The following is an 18560-nucleotide window of genomic DNA, read 5'->3' on the forward strand; positions in this document are numbered from 1 at the left end:
TTATTTAATCAGAAATACAGAAAAAAAAAAAAAACCTAATATTGAGAAATATTATTAGAGTTTAAAATATCTGTTTTCTATGTGAATATATAGTAAAGTGTAATTTATTCCTGAAATTTCAGCATCATTACTGCAGTCTTCAGTGTCACATGATCCTTCAGAAATCATTCTAATATGATTAATATACTGATTTGATACTCAGTTATTATCAGTGTTGGAAACATTTGCGCTGGTTAATATTTTGAATCTTTGATACTTTTATCAGGATTCATTGATTAATAAAAAAAGTTAAAATAACAGCATTTATTCAAAATAAAAATATTTTCTAACAATATAATCTTTATAACTATAAATTATCAATTTACATTTACATTTATGCATTTGGCAGACGCTTTTATCCAAAGCAACTTACATTGCATTATACTATACATTTGTATCAGAGTATGTGCAATCCCTGGGATCGAACCCATGACCTTGGCATTGCTAGTGCCATGCTCTAACCACTGAGCTGCAGGAAAGCTTTACAGGAAAGCTACAGGAAAGCTTTAATTTAACACATCCTTGTTGAAAAAAAGTACTAATTTCTTTCAAAAACAGAAAAAATACTGACCCCAAATTTTTGAACGGTATATTGTTACAAAAGGTTTATTTTAAACTTTTTATTCATCAAAGAATTAGGAAAAAAGTATCATAGATAATAAAAAATTTTCAACATTGATAATTCATGCTGATGAAAATTCAGCTTTGCATCACAAATTATATTGTAAAGTATATTAGTACACGAACAATAGCAAGAAGGAACACTAGTTATGTAAACATTTTTATTTGTGTATACTTTTCCCAACATAAAGTCATTTGAACTACAGGAGCAGTAAAACCATAATGCAGAGGAAAGGGGCAAAAAAAAACCAAGAAAAAAACACAAAAAACCAAGAAATAAAAAATTAAAATAAATACAAAGCATGAAAACAGACTAATCAAAATAAATGCTGTATTCGATTTGTACAGGAAAACTCCAGATGAAAGCCAGGATGTATTTACACAAAGCTATGAACAGCAGTCTCCGAGATACACCCTCCCAAAGTTTATTTCACACAGTCTCACATTTATCATCATTTGCAATGAATAAAAAGGCATTTTACAAAATCAAACAAAAAAATGAGGATGAAATGACAGGTGACTGTATAAAAGGCATCGTCAAAGCCTAATAAATATCCAGGGTTCAGTAAGAGAGACACAAGAGCCACTGATTTGAATAATAGTTGCAAAGGTCCATATATGGGCGTTGACGACGGCAGGAAGCACTCAGCTGCTGCAGAGAGAGAGAGTGGTTACGCACTGACAGAAGCCTGACACATACTCTGTGCCCAGCGGGGGAAAAGATGCGATTGGCACTGCTGGAGATCCAGCCGGAGCCGGTCTGAGTGTCAGGAGCTCACACAGGCAGAGATCCACTGGACACGGCACCAACCACAGGACACGAGGACGCCCGACAGCACGGCCACTCAGGACACATCTGCACAACGACAACATCGGCATCAGCGTGTGAGGCAGACAGAGAGAACAAGCGTCTGAATGAGACGAGAGAGGACACTTACAGCTGGCAGGCTGCTCTCCAAACCGCCTCATCAGCTGGTCATGGGTGAACTTCACGAAAGCATCGTACTGTTCTGGAACGACAAGAGACAACTCCGTCACGCACAAACACACACATACAGAGGAGATCGCTTCTGGGATTCGCCAATATTTTTTTAAACAGCTGAAACCTGCAAGTTTGGGTTTTGGTAAGTAAAATATCCATATTAAAAACTTTATAAACTATAATAATTGGGTTAAACGATTAATCACAAGCAAAATAAAAGTTTGTGTTTACAATATATGTGTGTACTATGCATATACACACACACACATACACACACATATATACACATATATATACGAAAAACATAAATATAAAAATAAATATTTATATACAAGTTAAATTATATATAATTATATATATATATATATATATATATATTTATTTATTATATATATATATATTCAGGGCTGATAGTGAAAAAAATTCCTGAGCCTGAACTTTTTTTCCTTGCCCCCCCGAGAGGGTACTATGTATGCGACGCACTTTTAACACAACTTGTTGGCCCCTGGGCCCAAATATATAAACAGCCTAAGTATGTATAACCCTGATCATCATTATTGACAAGTGGCTCTTTTTTAGATATTTTCATATTTGCATTATGCCCTCAGTATTATTCAAGAAAACACAGCATTTTCTTCTCAATATGTTCAGTGCCTACATTGACCTTATTAGCCCATCTTAGTACAATCACTGTAAGTAAATGCTGCAGATGCTACAGTCATACCAAGACAGGTAAATGGCAATAATAGGGCTTTCCGTCGCTACCCACATCCTCAATCCAAGCCCAGCGCCATTTATTCTTTATGCTTTTATCAATGTCTTTAATGTCTTCCCCTGGCTTCATAAACATAGCCATGACTTACGTTTTGAGTTGAGAAATATGAGACACAATTGTAAACATCTTCGCGCATGGAGCATTGCCTTAACCTGTATCAATCTATTTGACAAAGACACGAGGCCCGCCCCTTAACTACTTCTGATTGGCTCATGAGTCGTTGAGCGTTAAAGCTGCTCTCTGACCTGCGCATCTCAGATCTAAATGACAGATCAATACGACGACATAAAAAAAAAAATATTTAATAAAAAAAATCTAAGTTTCCGAGATTAAAGTCGAAACTCCGAGATTAAAGTCGGAATATTCAGAGAATAAAGTCGAAATATCTAACATCTGCAAAAAATAATAATAATATTAATAATAAAAATAAAGTCGGAGAATAAAGTCGAAATGTTCCGAGAATAAAATACTTTATTCCGTGCGGAAACAAGGCTATGGTTGTGACGATGACGCGCTTGATTTATTAGCCTATGTAGCCTACTGCTGTTCTGTTTGCATAGACAGAACATAGCAAAACGTTTAGATATCGTTTCAGCTATTAAAACAGTTCCGTTTTGTATGTATGACACATTGATTTCGTTTCTGTTTTATTAAGTTCAGTTCCGCAGTAAAGAGACTTCTGCAGATTTCGTTTGTCTGTAAATACACGGTGCGCTGTCATTGATGAAAATAAAACTAAATGTCATTCTCCATGATTTCAATGAATAATCCACCTGGTCAACATAATGTTTTATTCATTGATACTTTTAATTGAATAATGCCTATCACTTGAAACAGTTTTGCTGATTTGTATTTATTAAAACGATGTATTTTAAATTTATATTACTCTACATCAACTTGTATTCCTTGTACATAACAATGAATGTGTCGGAGGGTAAGGGGATATTTGAATTATTTATGAATGTATTCTAAATCAGTGACGCAAGATCCTTAATAGAAATCTCCACTTTGACGCGAGAAATGCATCTTTACAGATATAATGAAAGAGTTTTTGGTTTGATTTGTTTTATTTCGTTAAGCAATAATTTAAATCTCTCCATCTATTTGATGTCGGTAAGGCATGTATTGTTTTGAGGATAATTCGTTTCCACTGGATAAAAAAAGTGCAAGTGACGGCTCTGGCGCCTCTGTATTGCATTGTGCAAGCTTCCACTCTCCGCACAAACCAATGGATATGCGCCTATACCTTATTTATATCTGACGAATAAAAAATCTTCCCATTACAACTTAATTAATAAAAACAGAAACGAAATCACTGCCATACATACAAAACGGAACTATTTTAATAGCTGAAACGATGTCTAACAGAACAGCACATATTCTCTTCCGTGCTTTTAAAAACAGACATCAAATAAACATTAGACAATCTTTTTTATTATTATTATTATTATTATTATTATTTTTTTTTTTTTTTTTAACATGGCACCAAAACACCGCAGTAGACCAATATAACCAGATAATTTTTTTTTTTTTTTTTTCCCGCAGCCACAGTAGCCTACGCCGGAAATCCGGCGTGGTGCCGGAACGCTTGGTTCCAAAACGCGATAAACGCCATTTAAAAAAAGAGTTTCCGCCAAAATCAGTATAGTATCTGGTCGGTATTGAAAAGTCATTTATCAATTTTGCGCAAAATGTGATATCCGTCATGTTATTCTGTCATGTTTTCTCCCTTTCTTTCCAAAACGCGACAAACGCCAGTCTCCTTTTTCTGCAGAACGTGATATATCCGCTCAACCAATCACAGCGCACCATTCCACCCACTGTAAACATTGAAGGCTTTTTTAAAAAGCCGTTTTAATACCAATGTACTCGGCAAATGTGTTTATTTAACCGTGCGGTGGCGCCAGATACTCGTTAATCGGTGATGACAAATAATTTATAACATTAACAAGATGATCCGTTGAATTCATTTTGGGAGCAACGGCTGAATGTATTTTTAGTAAAATGCCTGTATATAAAATAAATATTGGCAAAGTTTAGACTCAGTCATATATGTGAATTAACTTGCTTTGTTGTGTATTTTCAATTTGAAAAATAACTTTTATATTGATGGATTAATTGCATTTTGGAAAAAAAAAAAAATGTCATGGATTTATTGCATTTTGGGAAAAAAATTATAAGTTTTTATAATAAACTTTTTAAAATCAAAATGTAGATTTGAATTTTTAATGTTTTTATAACCAAGAGATGCTATGTGAAAGTTTGAAACTGAAAATAGTGGTTTTCATCTTGTTTTTCATCTTTGCATGCGATTAATCATGATTAATCAATGAACAATCCTTTAACTAGCTTCCGGCAGATGCACGTACACAACGATTTGCGGCAAAGAGTGACCTCTGACCCGACGCATGACAAATGCAGAAGTGCAAAACAAAACAGTCTAAAATAAGAAGTTTTAAAGAGAAATATTGGAGGATTCAATATAAGAGGAGCTCGAGTTTGATGCAAAGCCTTATTTGTTTGAACTGTGAGAGGCGTTGAAACTTACGATACTCCTAAATCCTGCGTGTGTCACACATTGTGTCAAGGGTTACTCTTGTGGCGCAAGTCGACTTGCGGAGTGTGTCCGGCCATCCGCCGGAAGCTAGTTATTTGGATTCATAAAGTTTTAAATATGTATATTTCTCTTGCAGAAACCCATCGATTTACTTCAAAAGGCCTTCATTAACCCCCTGGAGCCGTATGGATTATTTTTATGATGAATGAATGAATTTTTTTGGGTTTCAAACAACTATTATAAAGCTTGGAAGAGCCAGGATACTTTTTAATATAACTCTGTGTTTGAAAGAAGATAGTCATATACACCAAGGATGGCTTGAGGCTGAGTAAATCATGGGATAATTTTCATTTTTGGGTGAACTATCCCTTTAAGAGCATGTGATCCTTGGGGGAAAAGCAAGCGTCAAGCCCTGAAACTGTGGACGTATTATTACGAGGGAATGAATTTTTTTTAAACAGCTGATACCTGCAAGTTTGGTCGTCAGGATCTCGTCGTACTCTTCCCGGACCTTCTCCTCGCGCTCCTTCAGCAGACGCTCACAGATCATTCCCACCTGCTTCAGCGTGAACAACGGCTGCTCCCGTCTGGAGGGGGACGCCGATCCAGAGGAGACGCCTGCGGGAGAGAGAGCGCCTGCGTCAGTCAGTCCAGCCGGAGAAAACAGGGCCGTTTACGAATGACGGCCGCTCAATCCACACTTTATTCCTCATCATGAGCCATTCACTGTATACTGGATAAAATATTGATATAGTTTTTAATGATGAAAATAACATTAGCCTTAAATTAGGAAAAACAGACAATAAGAAATATTCCGGCCATTTTCATTTGTTTTTCCCTGTCTTGAATCAAAAGGTTTCAAGGGATACACCGGTAGGATTTTAGTTTTGGCAATTTTAATAACTATTGGCCATTAGCAGTGTTTGTAACTTGCTCACTTATTTGAATTTGTCATAAAAATAGATTAGTGTTTTGATCATGTTTTAAATTAGTAAAGTTCAAAGTATTACTACTAGCTAGCTCATTGCTGCATCATCAAACAAATTGAACACTGATTGCATCCATTGATCTGTTTGTCATGTTATAGCGATAATATACGGCTTTAAATTGATCAGAATTATAAATATCAGTGGCAGGTACATCAGTGCATCTCTAATTTCAACAAAACAATCAATTTATATGTCCTTATATCACTTCACAATCTTTTAAGGTTTTTCCTAATACTTCTATCATCAAAAGTCAGTTCCTTTTTGACACCCTTGTCCAGGAAGTGACATAATTTTGTATTGGATTTGATATCAGATGAATTGTGATTCTTTCTTCAATGATTCTGAATCAAACATTTTAGAATCGATTTGGTTATTTATTTGGTTGTTTGTTAGTTTTTATTTTTAACAAATTTAACTACCAACCACTAAAAAGATTACTGGATTACTTCAGACAACCTGCTTTATGGTGCTTTCTAATTTGATTAAAAAAAAAAAAAAAATGATTCAGTGACTCACTCAAAGATTTTCATTACTGGATGAATTGATGAATCAATTTTGGAATGAATCTCTTGAATGAATGATTCAATGACTCAAACACATTTTTAAACAGTCACTTGTCTCCACCTACTGGTGTAACTTATACAACCTTTATTTGAAGCATCAAGTTACTTTCAAAAGGTAATTACTCTATTTTGATCACTACTGTAGACGTCAGTGTTTATATCTGAACTATAAACCTTTATCCCAGTACTTCTGTGATAATATGAATTGTTGTAAGACAGAAATAATGATTCTGTTTCACATCTATACACGACAACGCCTTTCTCTGGCTCAGATGTTGGCTGTAATCATACTTGTCTAAGCTTTAATAGAGGCAAATCTCTGTCATTTAGGCATAAGATCGTGTGAGTGTTTGAATCTTTTAACGAATAATCAGGCAGCTCTCTACATTTGCAATACGTTGCTTGCTTAAAAGTTTGGATCAAATCAGGGCCGGCTGATGTCATCCAGCAGTGACCGCTTCAGAGCAACTGATGCCAGCACACAGACTGAACGTGATTTCAAGTAAGACGGTGGCGAGGCCAGTATCTGAACGACTTGCAGCCTGAGCGTATGCATTTGGAGTAAGTTACAGAGCAGCAGGACCCAGGGGTTTTCTGCGGGACGCTGCAGTACCTGGCAGTGCGGCTGTGCTGCTGCTGATGGAGGCGTGCGGCTGAGAGTCGAGGCCGCAGCCGGAGTCGCTCTGCTGGAAGCTGCTCTCCAGATGTCTCCTCTTCTGCATGCGCTTGTACTCCTGCTTGATGTTGCTCAGGATTTGCTCTGGAAAAGTGAAGAAAAGCATTCAGAAATCCTACAGTGACTCGAGAACATGATCAGAAGCAGCGGTGAGAGATACACGTTCACAAATTGAATCTTTCGGTTTCATTCACACCAGTTTGTAGAAAGCCAACGTGACAACTTTAGTTTCTACTATAAAGCAGCCAGTGTTTACAAAACAAACATGTAAAGACTAAGTCAAACTACCTTTACAAAAAGAAGGTAAAACAACAATGTTGGATGAGAACATTTTTGAAATTGAGTTTTTTGGTACTTCCGCCACGCGTGACCTTTCCGACGTGATTACGTCATGCGTGGAGCATCACAGAGCAGTGCAAGACGAGCATTTGTGGTTAAAAAGTATATAATTTTTTAGTAAATGTCCAATGGTTTCTCTAGATAAGACTCTTATTCCTCGTCTGGGATCATGTAGAGCTCTTTGAAGCTGCACTGAAACTGACATTTGGACCTTCAACCCGTTGAACCCCAGTGAAGTCCACTATATGGAGAAAAATCCTGGAATGTTTTCCTCAAAAACCTTCATTTCTTTTCCACTGAAGAAAGAAAGACATGAACATCTTGGATGACATGGAAGGAGTAAATTATCAGGAAATTTGAATTCTGAACGAATCCTTTAATAACACTGGTTAACATCAAACACGTCCCACAGATTAGCAACAGACTGCATTTTACATCACTCACTCATTCGGCTGATTTGGATGTTTAGTTTGGGCTTTTTAGGAATGAAAGCACACTGCTGTGAAGGAAAGGACGGAATGCGACAAACTTTTTACATTCTCTTGTTTTCATAATAATCGCATTCAAAAATCAATTACAATTAATTGCACAACCTTAGTTTCAGCACAATAAGACACAAAAGATAACTTAATTCAGTACTCGCATGCTGTTTGACTCTTTTAGTGTGTGTGTTGCTCACAGAACTGAGCGTGAATAAATTGTTTAAAACACATGCAAATAATAAACTTTTGTGATTGTGAATAACTACAATGTCACGTGTGCGTAACCCTACTGCTGCATTGCTAAAGTTGTTGGGATGCTGTACAGTATGTTGGGACAGAGAAGCCAACCAACAGAATGTGAGCTGAAGCATATTATGATCTCTCTTCAAATGCAGATCGTGTAGACAATTGAATCACTCAAACTTAAACTGTGATATTGCACACCCTATATAAAAAAGTTTAGCCTATATAACAGACAGAAACAATAGATTTTCTATTTATTGCAAAATATGCATATTACATAATTTAACAGCACAGGGAGAGCTCCTTTTCCCCCAATTAGCTTGTTTTTATTCTGTGATTTGGTGTAGATTTCTGCAGAATCATGGGTAATGTGTTTCACCTGGAATTCCACTGTTGAACACGGTTATTTAACAAACAATTTAAAATAATAATGTGGGCAAATGGCTTCATCAAAAGCACTCGTAGCTCACAGTAGGTCTCCAAGTTGTTAAAAAAAATTCCCCTATGGAAAAATGTAAAGTCATTTTAGAACCAAAATACACAGTTCTTGTTTTTTTTTTAATGTAATATTGCAATATTTATCCTATTGCAACCTCATATATACAGTGCTTCCCACACGTAGACTTTACTTGGGCAGGCCGCCCAGGTATATTTGGAGACACATTTTTGCTTTTATTATTTTTTATCCTCTTATATCCGCCCAAGATAACGAAACCATCCGCGATCGATTAACTCGTTATGTGTGCGTCAGAACGGTTTACTCCCGCCGTCATTCCCACGGGCACTGCATTTTGCAAAGTCACAGGGTGTCGCTGTTGCGCGTTCTACAAGCTCATGCAACAACGCTTCAGTCTGCTTCAAAGTGATTCTCAATCAATGAAAAGCGCAGGTTTATGCCAAACGATTGCTAATGAACTCAAGTTGATGAATTATTACAATGTCTACTTTATGGCCTTTATATAAAATGTTTTAGACGATTGTAAGAATCTGAAGGATCAGCCTGCAATAGTACAGACATTTCAAAATAAGAGTCCCGGTGTATTTCGGGCTTGTTTATAATTAAAAGTCACAAGCTAAGTTTTTTTTTCTTTTTTTTTTCTGAGCAATATTGGCATTTTGGTTGCAAAATAAATTGTATTCAATTTGATTTCCATTTAATTCATAGTAAATTATTGTAGTCTCCCCCACAGGAAGAAAAGACTAAGAACATTATTTGACACGCATATTGTCATTTACATAAATTTTGACTTTATGACAGCAAGGAGAACATAGGAAAAGGAGAACCATTTAAATGCTGTCATTTTGCATAATTTACAATGCATAATATTAGTATGTAATTTAATGTAATAGTATGCTATGTAATTAAAATTAACTTCAATAAATAAAAATGCTGTTAAAAATCACATTATTTGTTTGTCACATGTAGCAGACCATTTTTGTGCCGTGGGTAATAGGAGGATTTTTCACCCGGCTACCACCACAAGTATATTTCAAACCTATACATAATATAATATATATATATATATATATATATATATATATATATATATATATATATATATATATATAATATGTATATATATGTGTGTGTGTGTGTGTGTGTGTGTGTGTATGTATGTATGTATGTATGTATGTATGTATGTATGTATGTATTGTGATTAGGGCTGCAACGATTAATTGCGATTAATCGTTTGCAAAATAAAAGTCTGTGTTTACGTAATATATATGTATGTGTTCTGTGTATAATAATTATGTATATATAAATACACACACATACAGGTATAAAGTTTAGAAATATATGCATGTATTATAAATATATATATATTTTATATTACATATAAACAAATATTTTATATATAAATATAAAATTTTTCTTAAATATATACATGAATGTGTGTGTATTTATATATAAATAATTATTATACACAGAACACACACATATATATTACGTAAACACAGACTTTTATTTTGCAAACGATTAATCGCGATTAATCGTTGCAGCCCTAATTGTGATTCAGGTTGAATCAAAATGACCTCCCCTCCCTCTTGCAGACATTCTTCTCTGATGACGTGTTTACTGGCGCGGGGGTGGGGCAACTGGTCACTCACATGAGATCCACCAATAGCAAACCACAACCATCCAATCAATTCCCCACAGACAAAATCAAGCTCCGCCCTACATTTGTTTCACTCGGATAAACGTCACAATAGGGAAGAAAACGGGAGCGCAACTTCCGTTTCAGGCGGACTTTAAAGGCATTTTTACTTCCGGAAACCAACTGTTGCACTAAATCTGCTGTTTACAAATACTAACATTAACACTGATGCGATTTCTCGCCTACTGCACAGATATTTATCAGGTAAAGCGAATGAGCTTCTCAAAACAAAAGTCACCCTGTCATAATCAGACCCACCAGCAGGAAAAAACAGTTTGACATCACTTCCAGTCCATGACGAACACACAAACCCTGATCAATATCACAAACAATAATGCTACTACACCGATGATAAATATTTAAAAACAAAATACTTTAAATGTACTTCATAAACACGGTCGATAATCGTGGCAAATAACAAAAGCCTTGCGAGATCCGAAGCCTCAGACTTCATAACCGTCTGTTTGCAGCATTCCTGACCCACTTCGATCAGAAAACAACTTTTATATCATATTTGATGTTCTAACACAAAGAGTTTCTGCGATCAAGAGCTTCACTCGGACACAGCTGGCTGTGTTCAGTCGAGTGTTTGATGTCGCCAGATCAGACACCTCCGTCCAGACAGTTTAGCATGATTTCACCAGAGTACACTCATATATTCTCGAGTGTTTGATGGAGAGGAGCTGGACTGACCTGTGGTGAGGGCTGAAGACACTCTGCCGAAGGGCGACGGCTCCATGCGCAGGTACTTCTGCGGGGACGCGCTGGAGCTGGACGGGGACATGGGCGCGCATCTCCTCCTCTTCGGAGACGCCGGGTTCATCAGAGGATCGAAATCCATAGTCCTTTTAATAGTGGCTCCACAAGCCATTTTATCGAAAGATTGTGTTTGGTAAAAGAAATAATCCGCTCGAACAGCGAGAGCCCCTGCTAGTCACGGTCCTGCTCTGATCTCAAGGGAACACGACTCAGTCGCTTCGCTTTTATTCAAAATCTGCGCTGACCTTCAGGCCAAAACATGGACTAAGGAAACACAGACGCGTGTATTCACTGAATGATGTAGTTATGGAGTCGATACTCCTCATGAAAGCACCGATGATTTCGGATTGTGCCGAGATCCCGTCCGACGCCTCTGGAGCGAGCGCTAGCCGGCTAACAAATATGGCGTGGAAACAAAACATTTGACGACGCTGCTTCCCTGCGCATGCGCGGAGGGTTTCCGGTGAAGCCGGTACTTGTAGTTTATGCAAGATTCTTCCTCACACTCGTTTCCTGTCAAGGCTTGAAATGACAACTACATATCCCAGAAAACCCTGTTCGCATTTCTCTCCGAGTGAAGTCGCCCATTGGTGGTTTTGGATTGTTTGTGGATTTGAAAAAAGCCCCTAAATATCCGCCTGAAGGACTCAAACATCATGTCTATTAATACGTTAAACTCTGAACTTTGAACATTCTAACGTTTAATTGATATGAAACTGATCAAACTGAAGGAAGATTACAAATTCAAACACTGATCTACTTGCCATTATAATATTTTTTTTTTTTTAAAAAAGTCCACTACAGCTTTAATTTCATTGACTGGACCGTTCCTAATATTCGGCATGTTTTCATCACATATCCATCATCATACACATATGTGACCCTGGACCACAAAACCAATCATAAGGGTAAATTTTTTTGAAATTGAGATTTATATATCATCTGAAAGCTGAAAAAATACACTTTCCATTGATGTGTGGTTTGTTAAGATAAAACTATTTGAAAATCTGGAATCTGAGGGTGCAAAAAAATCGAAATATTGTGAAAATCGCCTTTAAAGTCGTCCAAATGAAGTCCTTAGCAATGCATGTCCACTCACAAAAATGAATTTTTTATATATTTACGGTAAGAAATTTACAAAATATCTTCATGGAACATGATTTTACTTAAACGATTGGTTCACTTTGAAATAAAATTTTACTCACCTCCATGTCATCCAAGATGTTCATGTCTTTCTTTCTTCAGTGGAAAAGAAATTAAGGTTTTTGATGAAAACATTCCAGGATTTTTCTCCTTATAGTGGACTTCACTGGCCTCCAGACGGTTGAAGGTCCAAATGTCAGTTTCAGTGCAGCTTCAAAGAGCTTTAAACAATACCAGACGAGGAATAAGAGTCTCATCTAGAGAAACCCTCAGCCATTTTTGAAAAAAATACAACTGTATATGCTTTATAAACACAAATGATTGCATTGCACGTGCTTCCGCTTTTCCGAAACTGGCGCCGTGTTCGTTCCATAAGTAGAATAGGGAAGGCGTAGGACATACAGCGTAAGCTTTTTGAAGAATACGGAAGTGCAGTATACAACATATACAGTATAAAGCATATACAGTTGTATTTATTTAAAAATGTATTTAAAAAGTGGACTAATCCTTTAATATCCTAATGATTTTTGGCATAAAAGAAAAATCGATAATTCTGACCCATACAATGTATTGTTGACTATTGCTACAAATATAGGGTCACATATTAGTTTTCTTTCATCACAATTAAAGGGTTTGTTTGCCCATAAATGGTCATTCTGTAACCATCTACTCATGTTGTTCTAAAATTGTATGACTTTCTTTTTTTCTCTGGTACACAAAAGAAGATTTGTTGAAGAATGCTGAAAACCAAACAGTTTTTGTGACCATTGATTTCCATTGTGTAGACATTTCCCTCAATACATTCTTTATGTTCCACAGAAGAAAGAAGGTCATACAGGTTTGAAAGACATGAGGGTGAGTAAATGATGACAGAATGATATTCTGGGTGAATGATCCATGTAACTACAGACAGATTATTTTATGTTTACATAAATCAGAAACTCTAAAAAGCCTTTAATAAACACAAAGAGCTTTGAAAAGTCTGCACCATTCACAGCTCCTCTCCTGTGGCCTCATGGGATAGCAAAGAGTCCATTGGCTGAGCACTTCAAAACATCAGCAGAAGTAGGTCATCTGGTACTTTTCACCTACTGTTTTATGAATACTGTGAATTCAGACATACACATTTCATATACTGCTCTTCATGTAGTATATATAGTCCATAAGTTGATTCTTCTTGTGTTTATTCAGGATGTAAACAGATAAATGATGCTGTTTCCACCTGGTGTTAAGATGCATTTTCAGCGATCTGATCACTAGTGGTCAGCCCGAGACACATTCATACGCATTCAAACACTACTCTACGAAAGCAATCTGGTTGAACGTGGTTTGGACTACCTCTGGATGTGGTCAAGCTCCACCATTTATACCTATTTAGGATCATCCACTTCTGACTGGATTGACGAAAATGCATGTTTTTGAATTGACGAACCAGTGGAGTTCATAAATGAGGAGACAAAGTCCTCACTTAATGATTATATATATATATATATATATATATATATATAATATATATATATATATATATATATATATATACACACACACATTTATTTAAATCAAATGCAAATTCATGTCCCATTTACACTTAATGTTGTCATATTTTCCTCGTATAAAAATCACATTTTCCTGGTCCAGTATAAATCTCGAGTTTTATTCCAAAATAATAACTCAATGCAGTCACAATTTAAGCAATACATTTTATTTGTGAACTGATGTTCAGCTGTTCCTTTTAATAGTCGACTTATTTTCATCAGTCATCAAAGCTCAGTAAACACTGGCCACAGACATGAAGATGTGTCTTTAATTTCACCAATGCTGCTTGCTCACTAAAACCCCACAGTCATCATGTTTTCAGGCCATTTCATTTTTGATTTTGACGTGACATAAAGCAGTGATATCTAACTGGGTCAGTTGTGTACTTACTTTTTAAAGAGTCTTGCCTTAGACCTCATTCACAGCAGCGCCATCTTTGATTTTTTATGTGAATGAAAGTGAGGCTGTGAGGGATAGACATACATCTCTTCAGTGGGTTGTACTGTTTTATAATGTGTTTTTGGAATGTTCTGCTGACGAAACACTGCAAAAATATCTTTCCAAGAAATTTCTGTAGACAGAAAACTCCAGACAACATGAGCTGTGGAAAATTATAAGTGATCTAGGAGCTTTATACAGCGGATGCCATTGAAAACATGGTAAATCTATCCCTCACAGCCTCGCTTTCATACCTGTCATGGTGCTGCTCTGAATAAGGTCTATTAACATTATCATTTTGTTCATTCAGACCGATTTGCGAACGTGCACGAAAACAAGAGCCGGGATTTATCGTACAAACCCGCTGCAAGCTTTAGGGTGTCTGTTAAAACTCAATTGCCTCAGGGGAGGCAAGAGAGACACTGCCTCCCGCTGTAACTTTACCTGCTGGTGTCGCTGTTGGACAGTGTTACTTTAGAAAAACTACTGATTTACACACTGTCACATTCTGTAATATTTGCATTTCTTTATGTTTGTAATATGGATTATTTCCTCATCTAGTCTTTTTGAGGAGGCACTGCCTCCCTCGCCTCCTCAGAGGAAACACCTCTGGTGTGAACAGGGCCTCAGTTCATTCTTAATAAGAATCAGCTTCTGCTGACCAGTCTCTAGTTCTCAGGATCAGGTGGGCCTCAAACCTTTTCCTGATACTATTAACCTCACAAGGTTATGATGCTTATCCAGGTAGCGGTGAATTCAGGTTGATCTGGACTCTTTTTTTGTCATTGAGATGACTGGGAAAAAGTGTCCCAATTCACCCCTTTATTTGAGCTTACAGTTGGAGGCACATCTTCTCACCTCTTTTCTCCACTGGGTGTTAGATCAGTATGGATAAGAACTGCTCACTCAATGCATAAACATCACACATGCTTGCCTTAAATAGACTTGATGACCGCAGTGTCAAACAGTACATTCTCAATTAAGCTGAAGATATACTGAGGTCTCCTGGTTTCCTATGCCATATTAATGAGACGGTGTAGTAAGTCACATGACTATGCCATGAAGGTTTAATGTTCATTGTTATGCAGTCAGTTTCAGCTTTTGATTTTGTTTTAAATTTCATAATGAATTCAAGCAACCTCAGTGTCGGCTCATTTTCAGCCCTTTTGACCGTGGATTGGAATGTGAGCAAAGAATTGCGGTTGACTAGAGGACACAAAGAATACACTTGATGTATCCTTCAATATATGCAGCATGAAGGCCACGAAACGCCAAAGATCTTTGTGTATACTCATCTTTTTCTTTATGTTTTGGCCTTCTGTTCACACTGAGATGGCGTTTTTGTCCTGCGAAAACTGAGCTTTTTGAAAGCGATTTCCCAAGTGGATAAATTTGAAAACACCATTTTTGCTTTGTAGTGTGGACTGTGAAAATGTAGGTATTTGACACCACTATTGTGTGCTATTCACTTTCACACTGGTGCTAAAGATATGCTTTTTGTACACTATTCATATCGCAGTCCTGCAAAGATGACAGAAAATGTACTCGCAATTGTTGTCCTTCGGCAAAACATGAGGGCATTTGTGTTTTAGACCAAACATGTAAAGGTGACCGAGTGCAACCTGCATGCATCAGTAAATGTTGAGACATTTTGCTAAATAAAATTATCCTGCCAATAGCAATAGAACTTGATTATGCCTGTTCTGTCTGTATCATCTCAGTGAACTTTTATGACATTTTATGCGTACGCAGTAAGATGAATTTAGTGTTTTGCAACGTTTCAGTGCGGATGAGAATTTTTTGCAAAATGCTTGAAGGATGGAGAGTGTTTTGAAATGAAGACGCCATTTTCAAATATATATCCGGATTAATGTAGACGTAGCTTCAGTGTGTCAAAAGTCTGGCTACAAATAAAAAAAAAATATTAGCCAATAGTGATTCTATTACCAATGTGTCCATAAGGTATGTCCACCTACTGGGATAGAATGTGACGAAAGCATATGAAGGGGAAAAAAGAAAAGAAAAAAAGATCAGATTCACTTTTCCCCATGATAAAGATATAATTAAGGGCAGTGCTGAGTCTGGTTGTATGTGCAAGCTCATTCGTCTCAATGGCAGCTGGTCAACTGGAGCATGCATCTGCCATCTTTGCTCCTGGACACTTATGTGTCCTTCACGTGGAGTCGGAAATATTGCAATTATGAGTTCAGAGCACAAGAATGACGTTGTATAGTGAGGAACTCTCAATTCTAGATGATACACAAGGTTGCCAAGTTGTTACGTTGGAAGGCGACTTTATTTGAAACGTTGCGGCGGAAACACTGATCTGTTATAATAATCTATAGATCATTGAGCATAAAATAAGTCTGTAGAGTATTATAATGAATGATTTTGCCATAATTTTTATGTATTTTACATATTGTAATTTTAATTTTACATATTGTACCATGTCAAATATGTATGGGATAGCTGATAAATAACTAGTTAATCACTCAACTTTTGCGGTTTGCTTAAAGGTGCAATATGTAAGATTTCTGTCTGCTAGAGGTCGCTAGAGGCCTATTCAAAACAAAGGCGTAGCTTGATACCTTGAAGTTTGAGTGTGGAATCTTGGGACATGTGGTCTCGGGATAGGAAAGAAATCATGTTCATGGATGTGATTATTAACATTACTGTAGTGTGAAGCAGAGCAGGAGCGAGTGTTGTGGAGCTGAACGAGGAGCTGGAGCGATTGATCAACACACACCTCACGAGCAGCGGGACTTTTATTATGACACAGTCACCGCTTCTGTTTTTCCGGTCATGAGTATGAGGTAACACAGCTCTGTTTATCATATTAGATACATTTGAGTGTGTTGAAAACTATATTATAACGTTACTCTGTGCGTTCGCTCTGCAAATTAATTTTAAAACATATTGTATGATGGAGAAAATTCTGTATTACCGTTACTAAAAATAAAGCTGCATCTGATTATGCTATGTTAGCTACTTGACAAAATAGGGTTTTTCTCTGAGGCATGGTAAAGCATGGTACTCGCAAATAAAAAAAAAAAATTAGATTTAAACAATTAGACTAAACGTGTTGAGCTATATAACTATTAGTTTTCTGTCTATAAACTTAACCAAACAGTTGTTCCCTTGTCTATTACACGTAATATATTAAAACGACTTTGGTGTTTCCATGGTTTCTACAAAATAAAACCGGAAACCAGGGTAACGCGGGTATGATGCAATCGACCCTTCGCAAAGACCCGCCCCCCCCTTAGTTACTGTTGCTTTGTCCTACAAGATGTGGCACTTTGCTCATTGCAGACCAAAGAGGACACTGACAACACGTTGATAGACAAGACAGAGTAGGTACTTATGATATTAAACAAAGTCCCAGCTTTTTAAACTGTGTAATTTCTTAAGAAATTCTAACAATAAAACCATTTGTGGCTCTTTAATGTGTCATGACAGATCGCTGTAGCGCCTCAGCTCAAGCGGCTCGAGAACTGATCATCTCTTCCTACTAGTTAATTAATAGCATCAAATAAACATGAATGAACATCAGAAGGAATGTTGTTTCAAATGCAGAAAGACGTAAATACACACCATTTTTCAAGTTCAAGTCCACCGAGGTTAATCTTCAAACTCCTGACTGCTTTGTCAGACAAAATGTCGGATTCGGGGTTATGACTGGTTAGATCGCTTGTCAATCAAACTCCTGACAAAGGGTCAATTGACAGGCGACTCCTCACACGTCCCGGAGCTTTGGTTAAAATTGCAATTTTCTCAATATTTACAAATAGTTGCAAACATCTGGGGTATTGTAAGTACTCGTGAACAAAATATATCTGTCCTAGTGGTTTTTACTTCAAAAAGTTTACATAATGCAGCACAAACATAACGTTTTGATAACCAGCCATTTATAAGTAAAAGATATTAGAATAATTCAGTTGTAGTTATTTGGGTACGTTAATTTTTGGTTTGTTTATGTTCCACATGGATAATCAGAGGTATGAGCTTCCTGTGGGTCCATTTCACAAGTTCTAAAGAAAAAACGAATAGGCCTACTTGATTAATGATGCGTTTGCAAACTACTATCGTTTTTTTTCCCTATTGTGTCACAATGTTGTTTCTCTTGTTTTATTGTTATTATTGTAGTAAAATGTTATATATTATTCTTCATTCAGCTCTCCCCGCCCTGTAGAAGGCCCAGCCCGTGATCGGCTGCGTCAGAAACCCCATCGATGCGCGCGGGCGTGAGTGCGCGCTCGCGA

General features: G+C 36.8%; 1 protein-coding gene across 1 annotated transcript; it reads right to left on the minus strand.

Annotated features, from left to right (window-relative positions):
* Window positions 1-807: 807 nt before the first annotated feature.
* akirin2 (akirin 2) lies at window positions 808-11604 on the minus strand. The gene is made up of 5 exons (XM_067384913.1): window positions 11116-11604; window positions 7140-7286; window positions 5443-5592; window positions 1599-1670; window positions 808-1516 (listed from the first exon to the last, which is right to left on the minus strand). The coding sequence occupies exons 1-5, from the start codon at window positions 11291-11293 to the stop codon at window positions 1506-1508; spliced, it is 558 nt and encodes a 185-aa protein (XP_067241014.1). The 5' UTR covers window positions 11294-11604; the 3' UTR covers window positions 808-1505.
* Window positions 11605-18560: the final 6956 nt, after the last annotated feature.

The sequence above is a fragment of the Chanodichthys erythropterus genome, chromosome 4, assembly GCF_024489055.1.
Source record: "Chanodichthys erythropterus isolate Z2021 chromosome 4, ASM2448905v1, whole genome shotgun sequence".
Classification (NCBI taxonomy): Eukaryota; Metazoa; Chordata; class Actinopteri; order Cypriniformes; family Xenocyprididae; genus Chanodichthys; species Chanodichthys erythropterus.

Bases quoted from the DNA above. Each gene is read 5' to 3' on its own strand.
- akirin2 (XM_067384913.1), bottom strand. From the start codon at position 11,293: ATGGCTTGTGGAGCCACTATTAAAAGGACTATGGATTTCGATCCTCTG. The intron at 7,287-11,115 runs GTCAGTCCAGCT...TCACTTTTCCAG, and splicing joins GTCTTCAGCCCTCACCACAG to AGCAAATCCTGAGCAACATC. The intron at 5,593-7,139 runs GTACTGCAGCGT...TCTCTCCCGCAG, and splicing joins CAGCACAGCCGCACTGCCAG to GCGTCTCCTCTGGATCGGCG.